Source organism: Vulpes vulpes, chromosome 2, assembly GCF_048418805.1.
Source record: "Vulpes vulpes isolate BD-2025 chromosome 2, VulVul3, whole genome shotgun sequence".
NCBI classification, from domain to species: Eukaryota; Metazoa; Chordata; class Mammalia; order Carnivora; family Canidae; genus Vulpes; species Vulpes vulpes.
In genome coordinates, this window is record NC_132781.1 from 4,200,789 (window position 1) to 4,228,387 (window position 27,599).

General features: G+C 61.2%; 1 protein-coding gene across 10 annotated transcripts in view; it reads right to left on the reverse strand.

Annotated features, from left to right (window-relative positions):
- Positions 1-27,599, reverse strand: part of SEPTIN9 (septin 9) — a 144,791-nt gene that overhangs the window by 11,659 nt on the left and 105,533 nt on the right. The window contains exon 1 of one of the 10 annotated variants that reach the window (XM_072746529.1): positions 20,352-20,593. The exons of 5 other annotated variants lie outside the window; for them this stretch is intronic. Coding sequence is in view for 1 of the 5 variants with exons in the window: in XM_025999848.2 (XP_025855633.2) it covers positions 10,994-11,150 (157 nt within the window). In the remaining 4 variants the exon portion in view is untranslated. Of the gene's footprint in view, positions 1-10,993; positions 11,299-13,574; positions 13,895-19,616; positions 19,732-19,960; positions 20,124-20,351; positions 20,594-27,599 lie in introns of those variants that run through there. 4 more of the 10 variants (XM_072746527.1, XM_025999849.2, XM_072746530.1 and 1 more) reach the window with 4 other exon arrangements.

Below are 27,599 nucleotides of genomic sequence, written 5' to 3' on the forward strand. Positions count from 1 at the left end.
CAGCCCAGCACCTGTGTTCCCCACAACCACAGCTTTTGCTTTCAGGTCTGTGGACGGGCAGATGGGACGGAGCTGCTTCTAGGAGCAACTCAAGCTTTTGCAGCTTGTAGGTCAGAACCTTCCTCCTCTGGCCGCCCTCGGGAGTCTGCACGTCCCGGTCAGAGGCCTAAGGGAGGGACGACCAGGAGGCACCCAGTGGGGACGTGAGAGGTGCTCACCGCAATGCGGGTCCCCCCCAGGGCCTGGCAGGAGCACCCCGTCCCGGTGTGCCCCTAGACACACCACACACGCCTGGCCGCACCTTTCCTCGGGCAGCCTCTCAGTTCCCCTGGCGGCCTCCCTTGCCCTGGTGCATCCAGGCCCTTCCCACCCCTCGACCACTCAGGAGGAATGTCAGCTCCACCCCACTTCCCGGGGGCGCTCACGGGCCTGTCCGGTGCACCCCAAGCTCATGGGAAGAAAGCACACGGTGCACCTCGACGTCTCCCGGGTCCCTGCAGGGTGGGGCTGGTTGGCTCCCTGGGCATCAGCCCCGGAACCCCCATTCCTCTGCTCCCGGGTGTGTGCTGGGCGGGGAGGGGGGGGGACACGACAGGGTCGTGTCCCCCCCCCTCCCGGTCCCGCCCGAGGAAGCAGCAGGCACGGGCTGCCCGGCCCGAAGGCCACCGCGGGGGCCTCAGACACACTGTGCCTCCACTTCCTGGGGAAGTGCCCGGACGCTCCTGCAACCACCAAACCCCAGTGGGCCCGGCCAGCTCGCACCTCTGTCTTCCAGGTGTCAGAGGGCGCGGACAGCGGGGGCAGGCACCCTTCCCACCCACGACAAGGAGGGACCATCTGCTGACCAGTCCCAGAAATCGGAGCGTGGGCAGCTTATCCACACAAAGTCACTCAACTTCTCCATTTTCTCAGCCCCACAAAGTGTGGGTAATTCCTACTTCGCCGGATGGGGGATGGAGCAAATAACAGAGCACATGTGAAAGCGCCGGGGACCCCCGCTGCCCCCCGCCCAGGCCAGCGAAAGCCAAGGGACCCAGGAGGCAGCGATGACAGCCTCGGGCCTCCTCCCAGCAGCGCCCAGAAGGCATCTGCCTCTGCTCCCTCTTCAGAAACACTGTCCCCAGCTCCAGCATCTTTAAATAAACAAAGACAAGCGCTGCATCTGGCCTTGAACATGTGGCTGTGGGGCTGCTTCCTGGAGGCAGCCGCGGGGCCTCCTCTTGCAGGCCAGCAGTTCAGCCCGGCCCCACGTGACCTCAAATTGCTTCCATCTGCCTGTGGGTCTGGGAGCCATTCTGTCCGGGCCTGGGCACCCCCTCCCCTCTCTCCCCCTCCCTCCCCCCTGCACCCCCTCCGCTCCAGCTCCCTCCTCCCCTCCGGCCTCTGCTCCAGCTGGCCCCCTCCAAAGGCGCCAACATCCACTGCAGAAACTCAAACCACAAAGCAAACATCCTGCCCCCCAGGGCCCTGCTCGAGAAATAATAATAATAAAGCGACAAGCCCCATCCTTCCCTCGGCGGCGCAGGTGAGGGTCCATCCTGCCAGCCTCTCCTCTCCGAGGGCAGCCACCCCAGTTTGTCCTGCCCGGCCGGGAGGTGGCAGGCTGTGGGGTCTGCCTCCAGGGCCTCTGCGTGGAAAAAGCAGAGGCCCCATCAGGCAAACGGGCCCAGGGACACTTTCTCTGAACACTTGCTTCCCACGGAGAGCCACCAGGGACCTGCTCCGGCCGGCCCGGAGCGACGACAGGGGCCGTCTCCTCCGTCTCCTCCGTCTCCTCCACCACCGTCCGAGAGGCCCCCATTCTGTGCCCCCGCGCGGTCTGACGCTGTAGCCACTGGGACTGTCTCCTTAATCGTGGTAAGAGATACACAAAACCGGACATTTGCCACCAACCATTTAAAGTGTCCGGTGCGGTGGCGTTAAATACGTTCACCTTGTACAGTCGATCTCCAGAACGCTTTCCACCTCGGGGAACTGCGGTTCTCTCCCCGCGACACCGAACCCCCCTCCTTCCCCCCGCCCCGGGGGGGGGGGGCATCCTACTGTCTGTGCAACTGGCTGCTCCAGGGACCCCTCGATAAAGGGGAATCTTAACAGCGCTCACCCACTGGGGGCTGGCTTACTGCACGTGACATAATGTCCTCACGGTCTGCCTATGTCGCAGCAGGTGTCAGGACACCCTTCGTTCTCGAGGCTGAGCACGAGTGCCCGGCGTGGCTAGAGCACGTCCTGCGTATCTGTTCATCCCTCCACGGACGCCGGAGCTGCTCTCGCACACGGCTCCGCATACAGGTGTGCAAGTAGCCAGGGACCCTGCTTCTTGCCTCCTTTGGGGACATCCCCACAGGTGGGATTGCCGGGTCGCATGGCATCAGCATCTTTGATTTTTGTGAGCAACTGCCAGCTGTTTTCACGTGGGGGCCACTGAGCCCTTGAAATGCAGCCCGGCCGAGCGAGGAACTAGATTTATTTATTTGATCTGATTTTAATTAGTTTATATTTAAAAAGCGACACATGGCAAACGACAAAGATGCTGGACAGCACACAGTTCTAGGTCAACCTACTCCTTTCACAAATGGGGAAACTGAGGTCCTCGGAGCAATTTTTTTTCTCTTCCTGAGACGCCATCAAAAGAGGTCAGGCCAATGACCTGCGACCTTCACTCCATCTGTTCGACCCTGAAGCTTCCCCTGCACCGCTGTGCCGCGTGATTACTGACCCCCTCCCCGCCCCGGGTCTCCAGACCTGCACAGGAGGGGACACAATCAATACTCATGGGGTGACGGGGGTCTTGGGAGTGTCCCCTTGGTGTCGGGTGGGTGGAGGAGGGCTGTGCTGCCCCAGGCTGGCCCGCAGCTCCTCCACCACGATGGTCAGACCTGCATCCAGGCCACGTCCCCCAGTGACCTCTCCCTGCAGCTGGGGCCTCATCCTCTTTCCATGGCCCTGGCACCTAAGGTCTTGTTTCACACCCCAACTTCTTGAGATGCTATTAATAGGAAAGAGATGTTCTTCACGTAAAAAAAAGGTTTCGCATTCACCTCCCAGATACTTCTGTCTGCACCTTCATCAGCTTAAGAGAACAAGAGGGAGCCCCATTTTTAAAAAAGATTATTTTTGAGAGAGAGAGAGTGAGTGCATGAGCAGGAGGGGCAGAGGGAGAGAGAGAATCCCAAGCAGACTCCATGCTGGGTGTGGAGCCCAATGCGGGGCCTGATCCCACGACCCCGAGATCATGGCCTGAGCGGAAGCCAAGAGTCAGATGCCCAACCAACTACACCACCCAGCAGCCCCGAGCTGGTTTTTAAAGAAGATCCTGTTTTTAAGTAACCTCTACACTCAACTGGGGCTTGAACTCACAACCCCACGGTTGAGTCACATGCTCTACGGACTGAGCCAGCCAGGAGCCCCAGCGGAGCCCCGTTTCTGAAAGAGGAAAACTCAGGTTCAGATCACAGAGGTTAAGTAACGTCCTTGTGGTCACGCAGCACTGCCTGCCTTCTCTCCCTGCTCCCGCCTGGCTCTCGGGCAGGGCAATGCGGCGCGAGGGCAAGCTGCACGCTCTTGCTTCCCCACCTCAGAGGAGGGGACCCCGGGTGTGCCCTGGACGCATGGGCCCCGGTGCGGCCTCCCTCCCTGCCCAGCAGCCGCAGGCCAGCAGCTCTCCCCTCAAGGCTCTCAGGCCCACGGTGACGTCACTGCCCACCAGGCCACCGACCTCCCCGTGGAAGGCAGGCCCAGGACCACCCAGGCTGGGGTGACCCTACACACGGGCTCATACCTTCCTCCAGCCTAATTCTTTCCTTTGTTGTGGTAAACATACACACACAGAACGTTTCGACCGTTTAAACCGTGTTTCAGCGTCTGCTCCCGCGGTACGCAGCCCGTGCACGACGGCGCGCAGCCACTGCCACCGTCTACCTCCAGACTGTTTCCATCACCCCAGACAGAAACTGCCCCCACCAAAGTCCAACCTGTCCTCCTGCTCCCCCAGGGGCCTCTCCGGCCCACCTGCTAACTCGGTGAACTTGACCCGTCTACAGACCTCAGCAGCACGGTCGCAGCACGGTCCCGTGTCTGGCCTCTTTCACTGAGCCTGACATCCTCAGGGCCCCTGCATGTTGCAGCAGGTGCCACGACGTCCTTCCTCTTCACGTCTGCGTAACATTCCACTGTGTATCCATTCACCCGTCGGTGGATGAATTCTTCTGGGGATCCAGCCTAACTATGAATAGAACCCAGGTGACCCCCAGCAAGACACAGCAACAGACACGGTCATCCTACGGTGAAAACGAGGCGGCACGGCAGATGCCAGGGGCCTTTGGTTCTGGCCTTGGCTCCATGTGGCCCTTTGCAAGCCCCCACTCCCCGCCCTGCTACACTGACACTGCTCACAGGGGCAGAAGATGGGCCACCCGCTTCCTGACCACCGCCCCCTCCTCTGCAAGCCCCTTGAACCTGTGGACACTGTGGCCTGCTCAGTGGTATCCCTAACTCCTGAGCCCAGATGGCGGCACTCGAGAAATATCTAAAATCCAGCGATGGATGAAGGGATAAAAATCACAATGGGAGTATCAGCCATAAAATGCAGTGACGACCCGGCACCTGCTACCACGTGGGCAAACCTTGCAAACGTCACACTCAGTGTTTTAATAAGCTGGTCGCAGAAAGTCACCCGTGTACGATCCCACTGATGCGAAACATCCAGAATCAGCAAATCCACAGAGACACCAAGTAGATGAGTGATGCCAGGGGCTGGGGGAGAGAGAGTGCTTGCTTCATGCGTAAAGGGTTTCCTTTTGGGGTGATGAAAATGTTCTGGAAGCAGACAGGGGACGCTCAAACAACTCGGGTAAATGCCACCGAACTGCATGCTCTAAATGGGTCAATTGTCTGGTGTGGGAACCGTCATCTCAATAAAGCTGTCATAATTAAGAAAGAAAAGCAGAGGCTGCCAGTGGCGCTGGACTGAAAAGAACCCAACTGTGCCCATGAGTGCCCACCAGCCGGCTCTACAGCTCAGAGGACAGCTGGGCCCCAGATGCTACGCTCAGGCCTGAGGTCTGGAGCCCCGCAGCTGCCAGGTGGTGCCCCCCGGGTCGGAGCCCTGCATCTCCCAGAAAGGGCAACGCCGGGGGTGGCAGATGATCTCTCTGCAGGTCCCCATTTCCGCCCCTGGCCCACTTACCACTCCCTGTGGGTGAGCCCCACCCCCTCCTCCAGCACGCACACCTGCTGGGCGGGACTTTTCTCGGGAGGTGGGTGACAGGGTCCAAAAGCAGGAAGGAAGTGCCGGCAGGGCTCTGCCCAGCCCCTACCAGGGACCTCCCTCTCCCAAGTGCCCGCAGCCCAGCGGGGGCTGTGATTCCCAGCCGGAGCCAGCCACATCTGGGCACCTCTGCTCGGACCCAGGGCCTACAAAGGATGATGGGATCACGCGGCCAGGGAGCTCGCAGGGCCTGGGGCTATGGGTTGCTCATCTGGCTGGGAGGCCGACCCTGGAAAGAAGCCCGCTCTTGGGGTGGGGGATGCCTCCGGAGCCACTCAGTCCACCCCAGCTCCAGGGCAGCTGCAGAGAGAGCTCACCACGGCAGGCTTGCAAGGCCTGACCTGGAAACCGACACTCAGGGGACCCCCCCAGCCTGCCGCCTCCCTGTTTGTCCTGCTGCCTTGTTCTGCATCCCGGCAGTGTCCCAAGTTCCATCCTCCCCAAACATCAGCCTCGTCTGCCAAACACAGAAGCAGCTCTGTCGGGGCCATGGCAGCCACGTGGTACCACGTGGGGCAGTCAGGTCGCCCCAGCGTCACAGCCAGGCCCCAGACGAACTTCTTGGGGGTAAAACCGATGCCGTTGGCCGAGCTTACCCAGATCGTCTCCCAAGGCGGGGGCGCCAAAGCACGCAAACCCTAGTACAGTTGGAGGCCCCACGCCAGAGGCCTGGCACACCTGCTGCCCCGCCAAAGCTCCCACATGGACCCATCTGAGCAGACGTCAAAGTGCCCATTCTCATCCTTTAGGACCCTCCACCTCTTGGAGGTCACCCCAGGTTGAGCTGACAAATTCACAGAGGCCTCAGAGAGGACTCCTCAATTCTGGTGTAAGTGGCAGGGAGGGGAGGGAGATGCTCTTGTTAGCCAACCTGGGATTGGGGAATGCAGGTGAAGGACCAGACACACACACACAAGCACTCACAGGCTACAGAGCTGCCCTGGAACAAGATGTGCAAGAAACGGCACAAACAATAATCCTAGAAGAAGATCCCAGGGTTCTAGGGGACCTCCCTCCCTGAGCTGCAGCAGGCAGGACCAGTGAGAACCAGCAATGGGCATCAGCAGCAGTGGGCCTGGAGGGTGCGGGGCCTGGCTCTCCCCGCAGGGCTTGGGAATCAGGACCTCTTCCCATTTACTCCGTTCCTTGCTCCTAGTCCCCACCCCCACCCACCCCGTTCACCTACCCAGGCCGCTGCACACTCCCCAGAAATGTCCCAGGGGAACTTCCTGCTCCCTTCTAAAGACGGAAACACTGAATATAAACGACCAAATTTTGCAAATTTGTGCAGGCGGGGATCAGAGGGACTGGATTTCAAAAAGCGCACAAGCCTCATCTAATTCGATAAGTAATTCCAAATCACATTACACTTCACACTTTGTCCGAGGCAGGAAGCGTCTAGTCAGAGTCTGGTCAGGAACTGGGGATGCCAGAAATCTGAGACTTTGCCCTCTGTCCTGAAACTCCGCCTGGAAATGGAGCACAAAGGCTCGTGCCTCTCTGCAGAAAGGAGGGATTTGCACATGCAAAGGGCTGCATTTTCTTCAGCTAAGAGCTCCTCCTTCCGTTTTCCCCCTAGGAGGAGGAGGGGGAGGAGGAGGGGGAGGAGGAGGGGGAGGAGGAACAACAACCAGGCCCAAGGTTGCAGCGAGAGAAGACCTGGTGGGGGTGTGCCCGAATCAAGATCTCCCAGGACCCCGTGCCCTCCGCAGACCCGGGAGGGGACAGAGCAGGGACAGTGCCATGCCCGTCCAGCTCAGGCTCATTCATTCTTTCAGGGGCCGGAGGCGCCCCTGAGGCGGGGAGGGGGGGTCCCCCACTCCTACTGCCTGCCAAGGCTCCTGGGCTCGGCTCCCGCCAAACGCGTGAAAGCAAGCTTCTCCTCCATTGTGCAGGGAGGAATCTCAAGAAGCTCTTGGTTTCAATTGGCCCGAGTCGGCAAGAGTCAGATTTGGACAGCGGCCACCTCTCACCAGGCCAGCCCACCCCCTTCGGGAAGAGGCCCTCTTCTGTTCTCTCTTTGCGGCCCGGCCTCCTCCTCCTCCTCCTCCTCCTCCTCCAGTGCCTCTGGGCCAGCCAGGCTCCGCGGCCCCACGGAGACATCAGGCTTCGTCCAGAGCAAGCTCCAACCTGCAGGCCGCCCATGCTCCCTTCCTAAAAAGCAGCCTGCAGCAGGGACCCGCAGCCGGGGCCCAGGGATGAGCCCTCCGACTTCCTGCGTCAAGGATTTATTATTTAATTTTCCACCCACCCCGCTGTCCTTGCAGGATCAGGGACCGTGCCTCCCCCTGCACCCCGCCACGGAGCATCCTCCCACCCCAGAGAATCTTCCGGCATGAAGACCCCCAACCCCAAAGCAAACCCAGAATCCAGCCCCGGCCCGCCCGCCCACCAAGTCCGAAGGGGCGCCGGCTGACCGCAGAGATTCCGTTAGTTCTTGGCAAATATTTGCCAAGTTAAAAAGAGAAAGAAAAGATCCTCCCCCGTGGATGGGTGGAAACTGGCCATTTGTCACCGAGTGGAATTTCCTCTTATCAGGGACGTCCCCCTAAGGAGGGGGCTGAGGCCTCTCCTCCACCCCCACCCCCTCTCCTATCAGCAGGACTGTCAGCAGATCCTCACCAGAGCTGGGGGCGCTGGGGTTCCGCCTCCCCCCACTGATGAAATCATCTGAGAAAACAAAAAGTAGACAGGCCTCCCGGGGTGCAACAGCGCAGCCCCCCCACCCAGGGGCTATGTAGAGGAAGATATCAAAAATTCACCCCCCTCCCTGCCCGAAGTTATGAAACGATTTGCATCTGTGCAGTCCTGGTCAGGCCCAGGGTGGGGTGGGGTGGGGTGGGGTGGTGGGGGGTGCTACCTAAGGTGACCTCGTGCCCAGAGCACTCGAGGCAGGCGGAGCCCAGCCTGGGAGGGGGCCGAGCAGGGAGCGGCACATTCTTGGGCTAGGAGAGAAGTCTGGCCCGATGACCCCGGAGCAGGGAGCTGGCCATCTCGTGCCACCAGCCGAGGGTCTGAGGTCTAGGAAGCAAGCGCGGGGTCAGCCACTCCGGACCACCTCGACTCAGGTCACCCATCCATTTGCGGCTCCAGCTCTGGGCTGCAGGGAGAGAGCCGGAGTCACTGCTCTCCCGCCTCTGGGTCCTCCCTGCTCAGGAGGGAAGTGGGGCTGGAAGCAGTGTGCTCAGGGCCCGGGGGGTGGCAGGGACCCTCCTACGGCTCCCGCAGCCCAACTGCCAGCGGGGCTGCTTAGATCCTCCATGTCCCCAAGTAAGACCCCACTGCTCATCTGGTGAATAAACCACAGAAAGACCCTGTGAAACCCAAGGGCACATCCTAGGGTGCGCCAGGCCCACCACCTACGGCTGAAGCTCTCTGAAGGGACCGTGGGACGGACTGCCTGCCCATCCGCGGGGTCTCAGACACACAGCCACCCCCCTACCCCAGGCCCGCCCCAGGAAAAAGCCGTGAGCAGGGACAGCGGTGAGCAGGGACAGCGGCCCAGTCAGCCCTCGGGACAGACACATCCATCACCCCCGTAACCCTGCCTGGCAGGGGGTGGGCGGGGTGCAGACACCTGAGCCCAGCGCTGGGTCACACCACAGAGGAAGGAGAGGCGAGGTCCGTCCTCCCGTCTGGGCTGTGGCGTGATGCACCCTGGGGCTTGGGGTTTTGAGGAGACACAGCGGCCAGGCGTCTGCAGGGCAAAGTACTTAGGGGTCACCCCTCACCCCAAGTTGCAGCACATGCGCCCGGACCACCCCAGCCTTTCCCTTCCTGAAATCTCTCGGCTTCCGCGCCAGCCCCTCCTCCACATGCAGCATCAGCCCTGGTCCCTGGCTGGACACCGTCCCCGGGAGACTCTGCCCGTCTTCCGTGCATTAAATGCCAGCCTCTGTCCTTCACACACCGGAGCCGACTGACCATTCCCTTACGTCCATCATGGCTCGACAGAGATGCCCGGAGCCCCACGTCGGCCAGGCCTCGAGCCCAGCACAGGGGATCTGCGGCCTCGGCCCCAGCGCAGCCTGGCTGTCTCGCACTGAACATGCCCTGAGCCAAACTCCGACTCTCCAGCCTGCCCCGCACGTCCCTCTTGGAGTAAGTGGCCCCTTCGTGCATGCGGTCATTACAGCTACAAACCTGGGGGGCCGTCTTTGACCTTCCCCTTCCATCTCCCAGACCCATCACCCACCCCAAATTCCTACCACTTCTAACCCAACATTCCTGCAGGCGCGTCTCCTTGCTCCCCACCCGCCCCCCTTCCTCGCCACAGTCCAAGCCATCACTGTCAACCGCCTTCGCCCTCACCCGCCCCACCACCACACTCGCTGTGACCCTGAGCAAGTCCCTTAACCTCTCTGTGCCTCCATTTTCCTACGTGTATGTTGGAACAGTAATATTTGCCTCCCAAGAGCACTAGGAGAATCAAGCAAGGTCATTTACGAAACACACAGAATCACGCGGGCACACTCCACGCTCTATAGTGGTTAGCAAGACACAGGCCCGGGCCCAGCTCTCCAGCCTGGGTGCACGACGGTCTCCCGGGCTCCCATCAGCTCTGCAAAGGGAGCCGCTCCCCCGCTGCTCCTGGAGAAACCCTCCCTGTTTCCCCAGGTTGCTGAATGAAGGAATGAATGAATAGGGAGCTCGCTGCCCTGCTGCCCTTCCTCCCCCTGTGGCTCTTCTCAGAACGTCGTGGGGGGCCGGCCACGCTCCCGCCCTGGCCCCCAAAGTGCTGGCCTGCATCCTTTCCCACGGGCTTCCCCGCGGCCTGCAATGTGTGGCAGCCCGTGACCGAGACGTTAACCATTTCCAGCTTCCATCGTCCTCTGGAGCCACAAAGCACCAAACAGGAAGGAGGGATGGAAGGACGGACTTCCGGGGACAGCTCCTGCCGGTCAGGAAATTTTGCTCAGGAAATGGTGGGGGGTGAAGAGGAAGGGGGCCCGTCCAGGAGGAGAGGAGGGGGGACACGGCGAGGCCCGGTGGCCTGTGGCAGGGCCCAGTCTCGAGCCCCATCCTCACCCCAGGGGCAGGTGGCGGGCTCTCCTAGGGGCACAGCAGATGCAGAGCCTGGGCAGGCGGCCGGTGGGCAGGACTCGGAGCAGAACGGCGGAGGCCACCCCGGCACTGCCCCAAGCCGCTCCCCACGCTGCAGCTGGCCCAGCCAGCGCTACAGTGACAAGTGGATCCCCTGTGTGGAGGGACCAGGCCATCGGTCATTGAGCAGCCCCAGAAGGAAGATGTGCCCCTGGCACTGGGGCCCGCCAGTTAGTTTCACAGCACGAGGGTGACTTTTCCTGCGGCCGCTTAATCCGCGGCCCAGCTGTTCATGTGACACACGTCCAGCCCACACTTAAGAGTGGCTGGGACTGGCAAAGAGGACTTAATCACGGAGACACGGGCCACCGGAGCAGCCGCCGGAGCAGCGCGGACCGCCAGCCCTGGGTCGTGCACGGACACTTTACAGTCTACATCGCGCTCGAATTTGCTTTATGGCACAGGGTCCTGGCTTCCAGTCCCTCCTTAGGGTCCACGTTTCCTGCGGTAATTTGCTGCGACTCTTGAAACGAGAGCAAGAGGATGACAGTATGGGGTTCTTACACAAGTTCGGCCGGAATGAAGTTGAGCCAGGAAGCGTGACTGTCTGCGGGGTCCCACTCTCATGGGACCCTGCCCACCAGCCTGCCGGCACCCCCACACCCCCACACCCCGGGGTACCTGCCAGTGGATCGGAAGTGTTGTCGGAGTTCTCCACCCGATGGAGGCCACTGGTCAGAAGCAGGAGGCCCTGGGGGTAGGAGCCTGTCCCCTCGTCTCCTCCCAGGTCCCTCAGCCAGAAGCTCCGGCTCCGGCTCCGGGAAGGAGCCACATTCATATGGTAATTTCTGCCTGCGAACTGGCGACAGGCAGAGGCTCCTCCAGCTGCGGCCAGAGGGGGAGGAGGGGAGCCTGGCCCCCCAGCCCAACCGCCCCTGACCACGTCCCAGCCCCACCAACAGGCCCTTCCCTCCTGAACTTGGGCTGCAGTGGGGGCGGTGCTGGGGGGGGCGCCCCAGTGCAGGCGGGGCAAAGGGCCTTCGCCGTTTGCACTCACGTGGTGGTTTCCGATGACAATGGACACACATTTGTTTGAGCCTAATGTTTCTGTGGGACACGCTCTGCAGCTCTGCAGTCCCGCCGCCCGCACCCCCTCCCGGGATCCCAGGGGCAGCCCTCGGCACGTCCACCCTCCCAGGAAGGACGTGTGTCCCTGGGGCCGCGGCTGGTGGGGGCAGGGGGAGTGCGTTCCCTAGGGAAGAAAAAGCAAGGCCGCTCCCACACCCCAGTCCATTCCCCCAGCTTCCTAGAGGGGGAAGGGGGGGCCACAACGAAACCCAGCCACTCCCTCCACCCACTTCCTCTCTCTCACTGCAGCAGGAGCTGGGGCTGCAGCTCCCCTATCGCCCCAGGAGGACATACAAACCTGCCCAGTTCAGGCCATGCGGAGGAAGGGGACCGGATGGCCACTCCATACCCCCACGCCTACCCCCGATCCACCCACGGGCCCCTTCACCGCATCCCAAGGAGCTGGCCCTGGGCTCAAGAGGAAACAAAAGGACCCCTGGCGAAATGCCCGGACAGATTCAGGACCTGTCATGGGAGAAAGCGCAAGAAACGCACAAAGGATTGCACACAGGGCTCCCCCACTCCCACCCCGGGGGGCAGGCCAACCACCTCCCACACCACAGGAGCTTCCCGAGAGAAATGATAACACACGTCCACACCAAGACGTGGGCACATGTGTTCAGGGCCGCGTGGCTCACTCAGAACAGCGAGAACGCGGGCACATCCCTGATGCCCATCTACTGGTGAACAGGGAAACGCGCCGTGGCCAGCCCGTGGGCACCTGCCATGATGCAAACCTTGAAGCCGTCGTGTTGTGTGAAAAAAGCCAGACACAAAAGGCCGCCTGTTAGGCTCCCACTGGTGTAAAATGTCCAGGACAGGTGAACCCACAGAGACAGGACGAAGATTAGTGGTGCCGGGGGCTGTGGGCAGCAAGCTGCAGATGGGTACGGAGTCCCTTTGCAAGTGATGAGAATGTTCTAGAATCAGCGATGACCGCGTAACTTTGTGAATGCATTTGAAACACCGCGGAGTTTTCTCCATGTGTCAGAAGAGTGAACTTTACGGCATGTGAGTGATCATCTCAACAAAGCTACTAACGACGATGGCACCGGTGACCAGTGCTCCCCAATAACCAAGAGCGGGCACTGTGTCGGTGGCCAGCCCCCAGCCCTGTGACTTCCTGCTCGCCCTCCCTGCTCCTCGTGCCACCAGTGCTCATAAGACCTCACCATTAATCTCAAAAAAAGGGCCTTCGGTGCCACGGGCTGGAACCCATAAGTCAGAGTGAGCTAGGAGCAGGCCCCGTTAATAGAGGGAAGCCCCAAGCCTCAACCCAAAAGGAGGGGAGTCTGGGAAGAAACATGCAGCCAATCAGCAACCACAGAGGATGAACCGGCTCATCCCAGGCCTCCGGGCAGGCAGGAGGGACCAGGGAAAACCCACTCAAGCATCCCCTCCCGATGTGGGGACCCTGGCGACCCCTTCCAGGCACCAGAACCAGCTGTGAGCAGCAGCAGGACCCAGCACTACGCCCCCCCACCCCACACACACACACTGGGCAGGTGCTCAGCCTTCTGCGCAGGCCCAGTCCACCTGAGGAAGTGACTGCAGGAGGCTGCAGCTGCTGAGGGGCGGCCCCCGGATTTCCTGAGCCATCTCTGCAGGACCCACCCCGAATCTGCTAGAGGCCCGAGGCTTCTCCCTCCCCACAACCCCGACTCTAAGGATGCTGCTGGAAGAGGCTCCACGAAGACAAGTCAGAGAGACTTCACTGAAGCCCCACATTTACGGGGCGGCACAGGCCCCAGAGGGAGAGGGGTCTCCGGTGGCTCAAGGTTTAATTATAACTTCATCAGCACCGAGTCTCTCCCAGAGTGGTGTTAATTAGCTTTTTAGTCCCCAACCGTCCTTGGAGAGCCCCACGGGGAGGAGCCAGCCCAGAGCAGCACACGCACACAGGGGCGTCCCCTCACCCCCGGGAGAACCAGTCCCATCCGTGACTCACACGTCTCCCGCACAACCCCGCAAACTGCTGCTGAGCCGGAGGCAGAAAGTGAGGTGCAGACAGAGGCCACTGGCTCACCCTCCCACGGCCTACGACGGGCCTGGCCCCGGCTGCACCCCAGAAGCCGGCAGCACGACGCTCTCTGCAGACCAGGCCTGGGTCTCAGGCCCAGACGTATCTGTGCACCTTACTGCTGAGTGGTGTCCAAGGCGCACGGCTGGGTGAACGTAGGAGGAAATAACAAAGACAGAGGTGGCTGCTGGCACACAGGCAAGGTCCCAGGAGCCTCGGGGAGACAGACCAGGCGCTCCGGTTCCACTGCGAGCCCTGGAGGAGGCTGGGGAGGCCGCCAAGACCTTTGGAAGGATGGCAAAGGTCAGCTGAGGAATCTGTGCCAGGAGAGCAGGAAGCAGGAAGCAGGCAGCTGCGGAGGGTGCTGTGCGGAGGGCTCGGCGACGCAGGCGGTCTGCGGAGCAGCTCGGAGGACTGGCCCTACCCTGGAGGCCGCCGGCTGTCCCAGGACAGGCGGGCACCGCACCCTGGGGCCCCTCCCACTTGCTGACCTCGGAGCCGCTCTCCTCTGTGTCTCGGGTGAAATCCCAGACAGCCCGGGGACAGCACCTCCACGCTCCGGGAGCATCTCATTTGGAGCTGGCATGTACCTACCACCTAACTGGATTGGAAGCTTCTGGAAGGCTCGCCTCATGTGCTCCCCTATGCCGCTCGGCCCAGGGCTGCCATGTGGGGTGGAACTCAAGATAGCAGCTGCCCCGGGGTGCCATACACGCAGCGTGTCCCAGACCCCTCTTCTGTCTCATGTCCGTCCTACGCCGACCCTGCAAACTGGTAACTGAACCCCGGGCTGTGGCTCAGAAGGGGCGAGTCCCATGTGGAAGGCCACAGGGTCATCGAGGTGCACAGGGGGCCCCTGGGCAGGTCACCGGCCCCACCTGTGAAACTGCCTCCAGGGAATAGCTATCACTGAATTTGGGGAGCGGATGGCCAGGAGCCTCAGCAAAGGCTGACCCGGTCCTCAGGGGGCCGGCCTGCGCCCCGGCCACTTTAGTGGAGGCGGAGCTGGCACGTGGGCCCCAGGCTGCGTCAGAGACAGGGGTCTTCGTGCCACCCGCCCCTGTCCTCCTCTCCCCTCATCTGCAGGAACTCTGGTCGGAGACAAATCAGGCCCCTCACTGTTCCCCAACTTCCCAGCTTCCACCCGGTGTCCCCCACCACCCTCGCTGGGAGAGCAGGCCTCACCCAGGGGGGCTGTGTTCCCTTGGATATGAAGGGCCCCCACTTCCGGCCTCCCAGGGTCCTTAGCCCGGGTGGGGGGGCCCTAAGCAGAGTGCTAAGAGCGGCTCACACTAAACCTGTGTAGGGAACTCACAGGCGGGGGGTCCCACCTCCCCTGCCCCATGGGGGGCCGTGTGACCTGCTTCCCCAGCCTGCGCCCTGGCCTCCAAGGGGAGGAACACAGGAGGGCATGAGCCGTAACATCCCCAGCGTGCACCTGGGTGATGCCGGCACAGCCGTCCCCCGGGCACCGTTTGGCCACCCAGGCCCTTCCACAGGGAAGGTGCCCTGACGCAGCCCTTCCCCCCGCCGGGTGGGGTCCTTGCCGGAGCGCCCAGGGGAGGCACGTGTATCTCTGCTGTGGGGTGAGGTGGCCCAAGGGATCAGCTTAAAGCTCATTCCCATCTGTAATAAATAAACTTATTTCTACTAGGTGACCTGATTTTTGGTCTCAGAAGAGACTTTCTCACCCACCTACAACACTTTGGGGATGACTTCACTGTGTTGCCTGTTTCCAGGGAGGGAACCAGGCAGCCTTGTTACCTAAACGCCCCAAGATGAAGACGGAGGGCTCCGGGCCCCAGGCCCAGAGATGACCCTGGTCATCATGATGGTGCCCGTCGTAGGGTCCGGCCCCTCAGTAGCAGTAGCAGAGCGTGTGGTTTGCAAAGTGACCACAGCCTCCCTCAGCTCCAGGGGCGCTCTCTGCTGGGCAGGGCTGGTGCAGCTGAGCGAGGCCTAGAGGTAGAGAATTCCTGGCAGGACACGTGGCCTCGCCACATGATGTGACGCCACAGATGCGACACTCCTTCCACCGCTGTCTGTGCTGCGCTGCCCACCTGTGCCCCCCGCCCCCCACTACCTCCACCAACGGTGGTTCTCCCACTGACTCGTGGGGCCACTGTCCCCGTCATCAGCCTTTGGAGCCCACAAGCGACACCCAACAATGGGTGGCAACACGGATCCTTTCCTTAGGCCTCTCCTTCCCGGAAAGCAGGGCACAAAGGGGGGGCCAGGGTCACCTGGTCGGTCCAGTCCCCTGCCCCGGGGAGAATGTATTCAGATCTGGGAAACGCTCCAAGAAGAGCGCGTATAAAGACAGCAGGCCCAATGGCTGTTCTCGCAAGGCCCCCTCGAGCCAGCTGTCCAGAAACCAGAGGACTTGGACAGAAGATGAAAAGCTGCAGTCACATCGTGCTGACCGAGTACATTCATTCAAATATTAACTAAGCAAGCTCCTGGGAGGTCCAGCACCCGGAGCCCGAGATCGATAAACCACAATCTCTGCCCCGGTCTCCACGGTCTGGCCAAAGACAGACAGGAACAAATGTCCCCACCTGATGGGGGGGGGGGGGGGGGGGCGGGCGGTGTCCTCTGGGCAGGAGGGTGAATTCACAGTCCTGCTCCGGGCTGGGAAAACCTTATCTGCGGTCAGAGGCCTGCCTGTGACAGGCACCCAGAACCAGGCCTGGGGACACCAGCAAGGACACCGTTCCGATGACTGTCCAGAGGACGGGGCGCTTGGTGCCTGGTACTCGCAGGGCAGGGCAGAGGCTGGCAGGCCTCTGGGGGCACAGGTCCGGCAAGGGGAGGCCCTCGCCAGGCACAATGGAACAGAGGGAGGAGCACCACAGCAGCGCCAGGTGAGGCCCCTCCCCAAGGCCAAATGGGGGGTCAGTGTTGGTGACTCACCCCCAAACCAGAGCTGGGGTTCCACGTGCAGCCACAGGTGCTCAGGGGCTGTGCCCCACCCCCAGCTCCAGAGTGGAGGCAGGAAACCTGGGGGTACATCTGCCACGGTCCAGCTACTGATTTCAAACCAAAATTGTTTATGATTCGAGGGACGCCTGGGCGGCTCAGCGGTTGAGCGTCTGCCTTCGGCTCAGGGCGTGACCCCAGGGTCCTGGGATCGAGTCCCACATCGGGCTCCCTGCATGGAGCCTGCTTCTCCCTCTGCCTGTGTCTCTGCCTCTCTCCGTGTCTCTCATGAATAGATAAATAAATAAAATCTTTAAAACGAACAAAGAAAATGAAACATTTATAATTCAATTTAGGTTGGAACAGCCAGGAAGAGGGGAGTGAGCTGACAGGCTGGCCTTCACCTTGCAGAGCCTTCCTTCGCACGAAGCTGCCGCCCCCAAACCAAGGCCCAGGCCCTCCTCCCGGAAACCGGCTCCCACGGGCTGAGCACTAACTCTGCTCTTACGGTGGGAACGGCCAGCCCAGAGGGCAAGCGGCAGCTCAGGGCCCTGCACAAAGTCAGAATCAGAACTCAGAACCCCCGGTCCTGGCAGCCCGTGCTTCCCAGGGGTGGCACAAAGAGAGAGAGGAGAGGGGCGTCTGGACCCCATTCACCCACCCACAGCCCAGGGACGAGCCAAAGGTGGGCAAGATGTTGCCACCCGCCCCTCCGGCGACCCTGGAACTGGAACAAGGCTCCCGATGAGCCCGCTGAGAGGCGGTCAGGCTAGAGGGCCTGTAATCGGACATCAGACGTGAGCCTCCCCTGGCTTCCCAGCCTGCTCCTCTCGCCTGCACAGCCCACTGCGCGGCCTGCCACCCCCGGGAGCGGTCCTGGGGAGGCCTCCTAAGGCTCCACTGAGCTCCCGAGAACAGGTCCCTACCTGTCCAAGGAACCAGGCTGGCGCTCAATAAACAAATCAAAGCTTGCCGCTGGAAGGCAGAAGTCTGGGCATGGAGTCTTGGCCAAGGGCTGTGATTTGTGCTGGAAGCACCTTCCCCAAGAGCCCAGCTGCGGATACGGGGCTCTCCGGAGATCATCGGCCCTGGAATAAACTCATCCTTCCTGTGCACTTGGCCGTGGAGAGCAGGAGGGAGCCCAGAACCTCTGGGTGGCACGGGGGAGCCGGCCCAAGACTTAAATGTGCAGGGGGCATGGGATGAGGGAAGCTCAGCCAGTCAACCAATGGCTCCCTAAGAACAGCCTTGAGATCTTGGACGACACAGGAAACCGGGCAGGGCTGGCTGGGGGTGCTGGGGGCGCTCTCTCAAGTATGGGGTCTTCTTCCCCTGCAGGGAGGGCCCCTGGGGACCGTGCCCCACGTCCTATCTGACAACAGCAGCTCAGACAGTGACACAACAGGAAGGGGGGAGGGTATGTGGCCGGGAAGTGGGGAGGGGTGGGGAGGTATGTGGGCCCAGAGAGTCTAGTCACCCAAATGGGGATGGGGCTCCTGGGGTGAAAGTCCCTGTGAATGAACCCTGTGCTGTAGGTTTGGGGCACGGACCAGGCTCCCAGGGAATGACCCCTCCCCCGCCCTGGGCCCCAACCTGGGCTGTCCTTGGCTTCCAGGGGACAGGGGACAGGGTGGGGGGCCGAGGGGGGCCTTGAGACTGCCCCCTTCCCATCAAAAACAGTCTACTGGGTCCCCCGCACAGTGTCGGCCCTCCCCGCGCCCCAACCCACCTGGCCGTGGTCCCCGACGCGGTGCCGGGCACCCAGAGCAGGCTGGCGGAAATACACACACGAGCCCGCAGACACAATAGCGTTGCAAGTGCCACAACACGGAAGCGATCGGGGTGGCAGGGGGAGGCCTGTGAGCGGTCAGCGACAACGCAGGTCCCCAGACACCACTGTTAAAAGGGGTCCGTCAGGGAAGAGAGGTCTCCGCCTGCGGTCACACCCTGGCCCCGAGGAGACCCAAAGGGAGAGGAAGAGGCCTCAGGCAGACACTGGGCCTCCAGCCCCAAATGCTTAAACTCATTCTCCTTTCTATTTCCTGAAGGGAGGGCCCCCATGGGTTGCCATGAGGAGCCACCAAAGAGAAATGACATTTATGTAGACACCCGTGGAGGCGAACCAACGATGAATCTAGTGGGAAACCCACATGTAATTCCAAGGAATTCTAAGGGAATGCAAGGGAGCCTAAGGGAACGGGGGCTTTCTCTCCCTCGTCGCCTCTCAGGCTTTTCCACGGGGGATCCAAACCAAATTCCTACTGGGGCGCCGTCCCTACAGCCAGAAACCCACTGACTGGAAGGCACATTTCTTATTTTCCTCCTGGAACGGAATTTCAAACTTCTCTTGGGTCAGCAGAGATGCACCCCCAAAGCTCTGAAAAGCCCCGCAGATTTCCCGGCGGAGAGGACGGGCAGAGAGACGGGATGGAACCCGGAGGCCGAGCGATCCCCAGGGGACGTGTGGGATGAAGTTTCAGGAGCAGATGGCATCGGCTCTCCGGCGGCGGGCGGCGGGCCGGCCCGGGGTGGCCGTGGGGCTGGGGGCTGGGGGTCTTCCCAGCGTCTCAGCTGGAAGGGCCTGGCGACGGCGGGTCCCCGCGGAGCAGCCTGGCCCAGCACAGCACACGCACCCCGGCCCCCGCCCGCTCCGGCTCCCGGACCGGCCGCCCGTCCCACGCCTCCCCGGAGCCCGGAGCCGAGCCCAGCGCGTCGGACCCCGCATTTGGAGCGGCTGTTGCAGCTCACGCCGCCCGGCCCCCAGCCGCCCGCCCCAACGGCTGACAGTCTGTGCCGAACGACTTTAAGGGGCGGCGGCGGCCAATCCGATCCCCAGCCCCCCCAGCCCCCCCAGCCCGGGCCTCGCTAGAAGTCAGGGCAGCCCCTTGCGAACGGGAATCGGGCTCCTGAGAAAGCCCCGCCGCCGGGAGGACCTGGGCACTCAGCGGGCGGGCACGTAGCAGTGGCCGCACAAAGCCCCGCACAAAGCCCCCGCACAAAGCCCCGGTCCTCTGCCCCGCGGCCCAAAATCTGGGCCCCGCGTGGAGACCGCGCTCCCGCCGCCCCTCGCTCGCTCCCGGGGACCCGGAGCCGGTCCCGCCGGCCGGGGGCGCGGGGTGGGCCCCGGGGCGGTGCCGCTCCCGCCCCGCCGCCGGGCCTCCGGGGGGCCGCCGGGCACCTGAGGGCCCCCCGCCGCCGGCGCGCGGCTGCGAGGAACAAAGGGAGCGGAGGACTCACCCAGCAGCTGAGTCGGGCTGCGCTGGCCGCCGGAGAGCGCGGCCCGCCCACCGGGTCACATGGCTCCGAGCCGAGCAGAGGATCAAAGGGGCTTTGTGGCCGCGGAACAAGGAGCCTCCCAGAGCGCGGGCAGAGGTAGGAGGGACGGGCTGGGAGCGGAGGCTCGGGGGCAGGGCGAGGGGAGCGGAGTTGGGGGGACGGGTGGGGGCGCGGCTGCAGGCCTGAAACCAAGCCGGGCCGGGGGGTGCATTCTGTGCGAGGAACGCCGAGGAGCCGAGCTCCCCAGCCGCCGCCAGAGTCACCCCCAAAAGGAAAGTGACACGGTGCCCGGGAAGGAGGCTCACCTGGACGTCCAGCCCCGCTGCCCGGGCCAGAGCCACCAGTCCCCTCCTCCCAGGCTGTCCTCCCGCCGGGTGAGGCCGGCCGGAGCGCGGGGCGGTGCTGGGAATCTGACACTGCCCAGGGGCGCCCTCTCTCCCCGCTACCCCGCCCGGCACTCCCCGTTTGCCAGGTGAGCCCCAGATGGGTCCTGACCCCCGGCCGGCTCAGAGGACACGCCCAGGCTAACGGGCAGGCCTCCGCCCGCTCACAGACCCCCCGGAAAAGCAGTCCTGAGCGATCCTGGGGTCCGGAGCACAGCCAGCCCCGTTGGCCATCGACTGCCTAAGGGTTCTAGGGTGGAAACACCCGCAGGGGAGAAGCCACGGAAGGGGAACTGGGGCAGGGCCGGCTCACCCAGTGCTCGCTCTTCTTCCTGGAGCCTGAGAACTCGGCTTCGGGGCTGCGGCTTCTACAGCCCTAAGGGCCTGGGCAGTGAGTCACCCTCCCTGCAGACCCCAGTCATACGCCGAGACCCTGAGGAGGGTGGGCTAGGTGGTCCCCAGAGGGAGGAGCTTGGGAGCCACCCTGTTTGGGGCTGGGCCTGGACGCTGGGATCCCTGGGATCTGCCAGCCAGACCCATCCTGTGCCCCGACCCCTGACCCCGAGTGAGTCCCGCCCAAGCACAGGCGTGGCCAGGGCAGCCCCAGGCCTACTCCCCACCAGAAGAGGGCTCCCACAGGTTTTGGGAATTTGCAGGGGCAAGGAGCGAGGAAGTTCAAGTGCAAAGGAGCCCTGAGTGACCCCTGAGCAGGTTGTCCTAGGGAGGTCCACCCTCCCGTCCCCTGGAGGGCCAACTCTGGCCCAGTGCTCGCTCCCAAGGCATGCTCTCCTTTCCCGTGCCCACCCCCTCCCCATGGCCGGTGGGTGAGGCCCCCAAGCACCCACCCCATGGGCCACACGGGCAGGCTGACCGCGTCCAGCTGGTCCACCCTCCAGTCCCTCAGAAGCAAGCTCGCCCTAGCAGCAGCCACTGGCTGGTCCAACCGCTGCCCACCCCGGCTGGCCAACGTCCTCCCCGGGGCCTCCCAAGTCTTCGGGTTTGCCCTAAAGGCTTTGGGGACTGCTGGGAGCGTCAGGGGAGGGACGGCCTGCATGCCCGGGGTTCCTGCTCCCCCATCAGACCAGAGATGTGGGCCCGGGAGGCAGACACCAGACTCCAGGCCCCCTTCACTCAACGTAGCTTAGGTTCACCACCCAACCCTGTGGGACAGGACCCGTGAAATGGGCACGATCAACTCTAGGTGCAAGAACTAAGGTGAGACATGATGTCCAGGATGAGGAAAAGCAGCTGCTCAAAATCTACACTTCTCTTTCCCTGGAAGGTGGTTTCCTAGGACAGGGAATAAGGCAGGCCCGGCCCCAAGAACCATTGCCAGATGCCCGCCAGGAGGGACTCCGGTCACACCGGGTGTCACGGTTCACGTGGAACCTTGGAGATGACACCTCCACTCCACACCTGTCCTGTGGGCAGGGGCCTGCCTTCCCCACACTCCCCTTGGAACCTCCTTCCCCGCCGCTCACCTGGCTGTGTCCCCCAGGGCCCATCACCCCTTCCTGGGAGCCAGGTGGGCAAACCGCCAGCTCACCAAGGCCACTCCTTGCCCTGCCTCCTCGTCTCCCTACTCCCCCCTGCAGAGCCCTGGCCCAGGAGGTGGCCTGGGTGCTTTCTACACGTTCCCTCACTCATGGCCCATGGGATGGAGGGGGTTCTCCAGAGCACAGGAGAGGGAATCCCTGCACCTGACAAGACCCTGCAGCCCAGGGGTGCTTTTCCAACCCAGAAGCCCCGCCCTCCGGACCCGCTCAGGGTCTCTGGGCTCAGCACACACAGCAGAGAGAACAGCCTGAGGCCTGCCCAGCCGCCCACCGCATCTCCTAGCAGAAACAGAAGGCAAGGCACGCGTACACACACCACATCTGTCACTGGCTGCTGTGGCCAGTGGCTACTGTACTGGGTGGCAACTCTCTCAATAGTCTCGATTCTACCCTGGAGTTAAGCCAGATCCTTGGAGAGCTGTATAGACCGTATTATTTTCGCCCTACACTTCATTTTCAGCAGTGGAAATGCAACTTCACTTGGGGGTGCTACAGGATACAGCTTGATGGAACCCACAGCAGGTGATCACAGCGTCCCCCTCCTGGGGATATTTCTCCCAGATTCTACTATCAGAAAGAGCAGAACTTCTCCCAAGAAGTGACTTCGCCAGAAGTGACTTCTGACTGCTAAGCACCAGTCAGAAGACGTTCCGAAGATGTCCATTAGGGCCACCACCCATTTCTGGGGCTCTCTGTCCCCTATGTGGTGCACCGCTGCTCAGACCAGGGTGAACTTCCTGGCTCGAAGGCAGCCAGCCCCTGACCTGAGGCCTGGCTCACACAAGTGATGAGCTGGGCCACCCGGAGGGTCCAAGAGCTTGAGGTCATGTACTTCAGGGCTGGGAAGCTATCTGGGGCCATTTGCAAAGGGAGAGAGGAGAGAATGGGGGGGGGGGGAGCAGAGGAGGAGACCCCAGGAGAGAGAAAGGGAGTGGAGAGGGGGGCCCCACTGGGCTCCTGCAAACCCTGCCCCTTCTGAGCCGGGCCTTCCACACTCCAACTTCCTCGCACGTTATGTCCTTCCAATAACCGACCCGTCCTGTTTACTGACTTCAAAGTCACACACAGCCACACTGATTAGGGAAAAATCTATAGAAACAGAAAGCGGATTGGTGGTTGCGAAGACAGGGGTGGAAGGGTCGAGGGGGAGGGTGTGGGAACTGACCACTTAATAGACACGGGGCTTCCTTTTGAGGGGACGAGAATGTTCTGGAGCTTGATCCTGGTGATGCTGCACAACACAGTGAATGTGCTCAGTGTTATTAAGGGCAAATTTCATGTTCTGGTATCTGATATCATAAAACATATTTAAAGGAAAAAGAGTTTAGTGCATCCTTTTTTTCTTCTCGAGCCGGTTTATCGTGTTGTTTCCTACCTGGAGACCACAAGGGCCCCAAGACAAAGTGTAGGTGTGGGGGTGGGGTGGGAGACTGAGCTGTGTCCCCTGCTTGGAGCTGAGACAGGTCACCAGATATGGCAGGAGGGATGTGGAGACCACAGAAGCTAGAGACTCAAGAACCGATTCCCCACGGGGGCCTCTGGGAGGAGCCAGCCCTGCCCACGCCTCGCCGTAGCCTGGTGGCCCTGACCCCTGATCTGGGGCCTCCAGAAGTGCAGGACAGTGGGGTGCTGTTGCGCAGGGCCACGGTAACCTTTGGCCCCTGGACACTGACACAGCCCCGCAGTCCTGACCTGACCCGCGGTACGTACAGTAGGAGCTTCCTCCCACGAATGTGGAAACCCACGCTCAGACCTGAAACTTGCTCTGGCCAAGGCAGTCCAGAAGCAGGAACAGGATCCTCCCCCCCAGGCCCCTTTGAGGGGGTGTCCAGGTCAGATTTTCCCAAGCTGTCACTTTCGGGATACTGTGATCTCCACCTGTGCCCACAAAGCCAAGGGAGCCCCCTGGCTGGACACCAGGCTGCCGTGGAGTGGAGGGGAGTGGGGTCCACTGCCTACCTGGGGGACGCCCCAACAGAATGGTCGTCAGGGAGCTGGCTGTCCTGGCTCCCACCTCCAAATAGGCCAACTGGGGGAAATGCAGTGTCTGGGGGTGTCACCTGTGCGCAGTGGGGGGGCGCACCCACATGATGGCTGCGACCCACCCGCCCTCTTGCCCACAGCGGCAGCACAACAAGGAAGGGAAGTGGTCACAGAGCACCCCTCCCCGTCTCAGGCACATGTGCACACATGCACAGTTGTGCATACACACCCCAGTGCCCTAGTCCCCCCACCCCCTTTCTCCAGCCAAGCCCAAAGCCTGGGTGTAAACACAACACTCAGCCCTCCCACAGCCTCTTCTCCAGCCCACCCTGGGCCAACCCCCATGGGATGCAGCAGATACTTGCCATCAGAGGCCCAGAGAAAACACCCTTCCCTCTGCCCCGCAGGCCGGGGGCTGGGCTGCCCGGGAGGGGCTGCTGGCAGCAGGTGCAGCCACACACCCCTGGGCGGAAAGGGGAGCCTGCCCGGCCCTGCTGTCCCCGGGGGGCCTCCCGAGGGCCCCAGAGTGGGGGCTCAGGTGAGCCTGGGGGGGAGGGTGCCTCCAAAGCCTCTCTTGCCCCCCCCGAGTGGTGGCTGTGCCACCTAAACGAGTCCCCACTGGGGCCCAGCCTCATCCTCCGCCGCTGCCACTGCCACCTCTTCACAGTGGTCAGCACCGTGGCTGCCACCACCCCCCCACCTACCCTCTGCTGTCTGCTTCCGCCCACCTCAAGAAAGCCACCCTCTTGAGAGAACGCGCCCCGCCAACATGCAGGCGCACCCGTTGACCTGGGCCAGCCCACGCCGCGGATTAACCGCCCCTCCTCCTGGAAAGGCGCCTTGGAGCACCATCCTCTCCTGCTGCCCCTCCAGGCAGGGGTTCATGGGGCCCGTCCCCAAGAGGCCCTCCCAGCTCGGCTGTGACTTAGGGCACACTGTTTTCTCCAGGCCCTGCAGTTGCCCAAACCCCTCCTAGAATCCCCTCCCCTGGTAAAAGTCACTGCCTCCAAGGAGCCCTCCCGGCGAGCACCCTGACCTGGAGCACCTGCCAGGCTCACTCACCCCGGAGCGGAGCGTGGAGGCAGGAAGCCCCCCCCTTCCTCCTTCCTAGGAAGTGCGCGCCTCCCCACGGTCACACGTCGCCTTTTCCCTCTGGGCCACCTTGATACACATTTCCTTCCCCGCTTGCAAAGCTATGGTGTCAGCAGTGTCTTAGAAATTACGTGATGATACCATAACTTCAGAAAACCGTGCTCCTGCCCGGCAGCCAGCTCCGTTCTCGGGTGGGGGGGCACTCGGGGGGATCAGAGGAGCCCCAGGCGCGCTGCCAACCGCACCCACCCCGCCCCCGCCCCCCCTCGGCCGCCCGCGTGTCCCGGCTGACACAAAGCCAGGATCCTAGACACCCAGCAACAGAAGAGCCCCGACCCTGCATCGATTTCAAAGACAAAAACCAAGGTGTCAACCGCACGTTCTCTCGGGGTGTCAGCAGGGAGGATCGCCAGGTGGGGGCGCTCCAGGTTGGCTTTAGGTGCGGCGCGCGGCCTCCTCGCCCTCCCTTCGCCCTCCTTTCGCCCTCCCTTCGCCCTCCCTTCGCCCTCCCTCCCACCGAAACGAGGGCCCGAACCAGAAGCCCAGCTGCTAAGATGGTGGGATCCTGAGTCAGACAACCCGCAGCTTAGTAGTTAGTGGGGGGGCCGAGGCTCTGACACCCCAGGGTGCTTAGATTCTGGAAACAGGTTCTCAATCCTCACAATGCATCCCATTCTAAAGGGGAGCTTCCAAGAAATACAGAGGCCTGCGCCCGGCCCCCGCCGTTCTGAGTTCACGAACCCAGGGGTTGGTATTTCTTTGAAAACTTCTCAGGGGGTTCCAGCGTGCAGGCCGGGTTGGAAAGCACCGCGTGGGACTAATAGATACCATCTGGGACCTGGTGAGATCTGGGATGTCTGGGATCCTGGGACATGGTGAGGTCCTGGAACCTCTGGGATCTTGGGACCTGGTGAGATCTGGGATCTCTGGGATTCCGGGATCTGGTGAGATCCTGGGATCTAGCGAGATCCTGGGATCTCCAGTGAGAGCATCCTGAACCCAATGTACCTAAGAGGCATGCACGGGACGAGTGGGGTACTCGGGTCAACAGCTCCTTCAACTGCCCAAAGAAGCGTGTGTCCTCCAGAGGTTTCATCCCGCCTCAGGACCAAAGGAACCCCGCACAGAACCAACCCTCAGCTCAGAGAACTTGGTTTAAGCCCAGAAGGTCCGCGCAGCTCTTGCTGCCCAAATAGCAGCAAGGGGCCCGGGCTGGAGGGGCCCTGGCCATTCACTGGGCAAGGCTCGGGCTTTTGATCAAGCGTCTCCACGCTGCCGGCTGCCTGGCTGGGACTTGGTAAAGACGAAGAAGAAAGCAGATCTAGGAACGGGTCCAGAGTACATCCCAGTGGCATAAAAGGGACTTTGAGAAGACAATTGAGCTCCTGAAATCTCTTATCTGACTAAAGGCAGAACTTCCCAAAAGAAGTCCGTGGTCATCAATCCCCTCCTCTGGGCAACCAAGGAAGATGGACTATCGGACTATCACAGAAGACGAGAAGTCTTCACACCACACCTAAACATTCACAAAACTATCTACCTCCCATCTACTCTCCTAAGGGGCCATTTATCTTTCCAAAAAGTCATTTGTTTTCCAGGAAGGGCTCCTCTCCCCCGCCCTTTCCCCTACTAGGAGAGCATATAAGCTTCAAATCCTAACAGCCCCTTTGAGTCACATTTTTCTGTAAAGTCCCATGTGTGTATGTGATTAAAGCTCTTTTCTCTTGCTAATATGGCTCCTGGCAGCTTAATTCTGGGGGGTGGGGAGGGGAGGCCCCTGGCAGTTTAATTTGCAGACCCCCAAGAACTGGACCTAAGAAGACAGACAAAAGTTTTTTTCCTCGACAGCACCTACCAAAACCAAACCAAACCCTCGCCTCACTGCAGATCCACACTTTCCCCACCCCCCGCCAGCAATTTAGACCTCTGTTTCTCAAATTCTGTTAAAGCAGGACAATTTGTCCTGCAGAGCACTCCCATCCTAAAAGGTTTCCACAGATAAATGTATCAACTGCTACCCTCCACTGTCCCTCTTTTGATGTTTACAAGTATTTACCAGCATAATATATAGAATAAATATTCTATAGAATATAAAAATATTCTATGATGCAAGTTTTTTTTTTTTAAGTTTATTTTAAACTATTTTCTGGGGATCCCTGGGTGGCGCAGCAGTTTGGCGCCTGCCTTTGGCCTAGGGCGCGATCCTGGAGACCCGGGATCGAATCCCACATCGGGCTCCCAGTGCATGGAGCCTGCTTCTCCCTCTGCCTATGTCTCTGCCTCTCTCTCTCTCTCTGTGACTATCATAAATAAAAAAATTAAAAAATAAATAAATAAATAAATAAATAAATAAATAAATAAACTATTTCCTAAACTTGTTGGACCGTGGAACCACTTTGCCTCTATAACACCTACGAATGGTCCCAGGGAGAAGGCCATCTGGAAACACTGGTTCGGACTTAGCCCGTCAGCAGCTCTCTCTTCTTGTTCCAGGCCAGACCTCATCACAGATCGGTCCAGACCCTCTGGACACAGGTTGGAGTGGGAGCAGAGACCATGAGCCCCACAGGTAGGATGGCTTACCCAAGGCAGCTAGAGAGCTTGGAATACTATTTTTAAACCCAAATTCCTAAGTTACCAGAGAACACAAGAATGTGTGGTGGTGGCATTGTTTATAAGGGCAAAACCTGAAAACAACCCAATGTCCATTAAGGAGAGAACAGAAGGGATGCTCAGGTGGTTCAGTCGGTGAAGCATCTGCCTTCAGCTTGGGTCATGATCTTAGGGTCTTGGGATGGGGAGTCTGTTTCTCCCTCTCCCTCTGTGCTCTCTCTCAAATAAATAAACAAAATCTTTATTTTTTTTTTTTAAAGGGGAGAACAGAAAGCTCTGGTACATCCACCCACCAATGATCACGCGGCAGTGAAAAT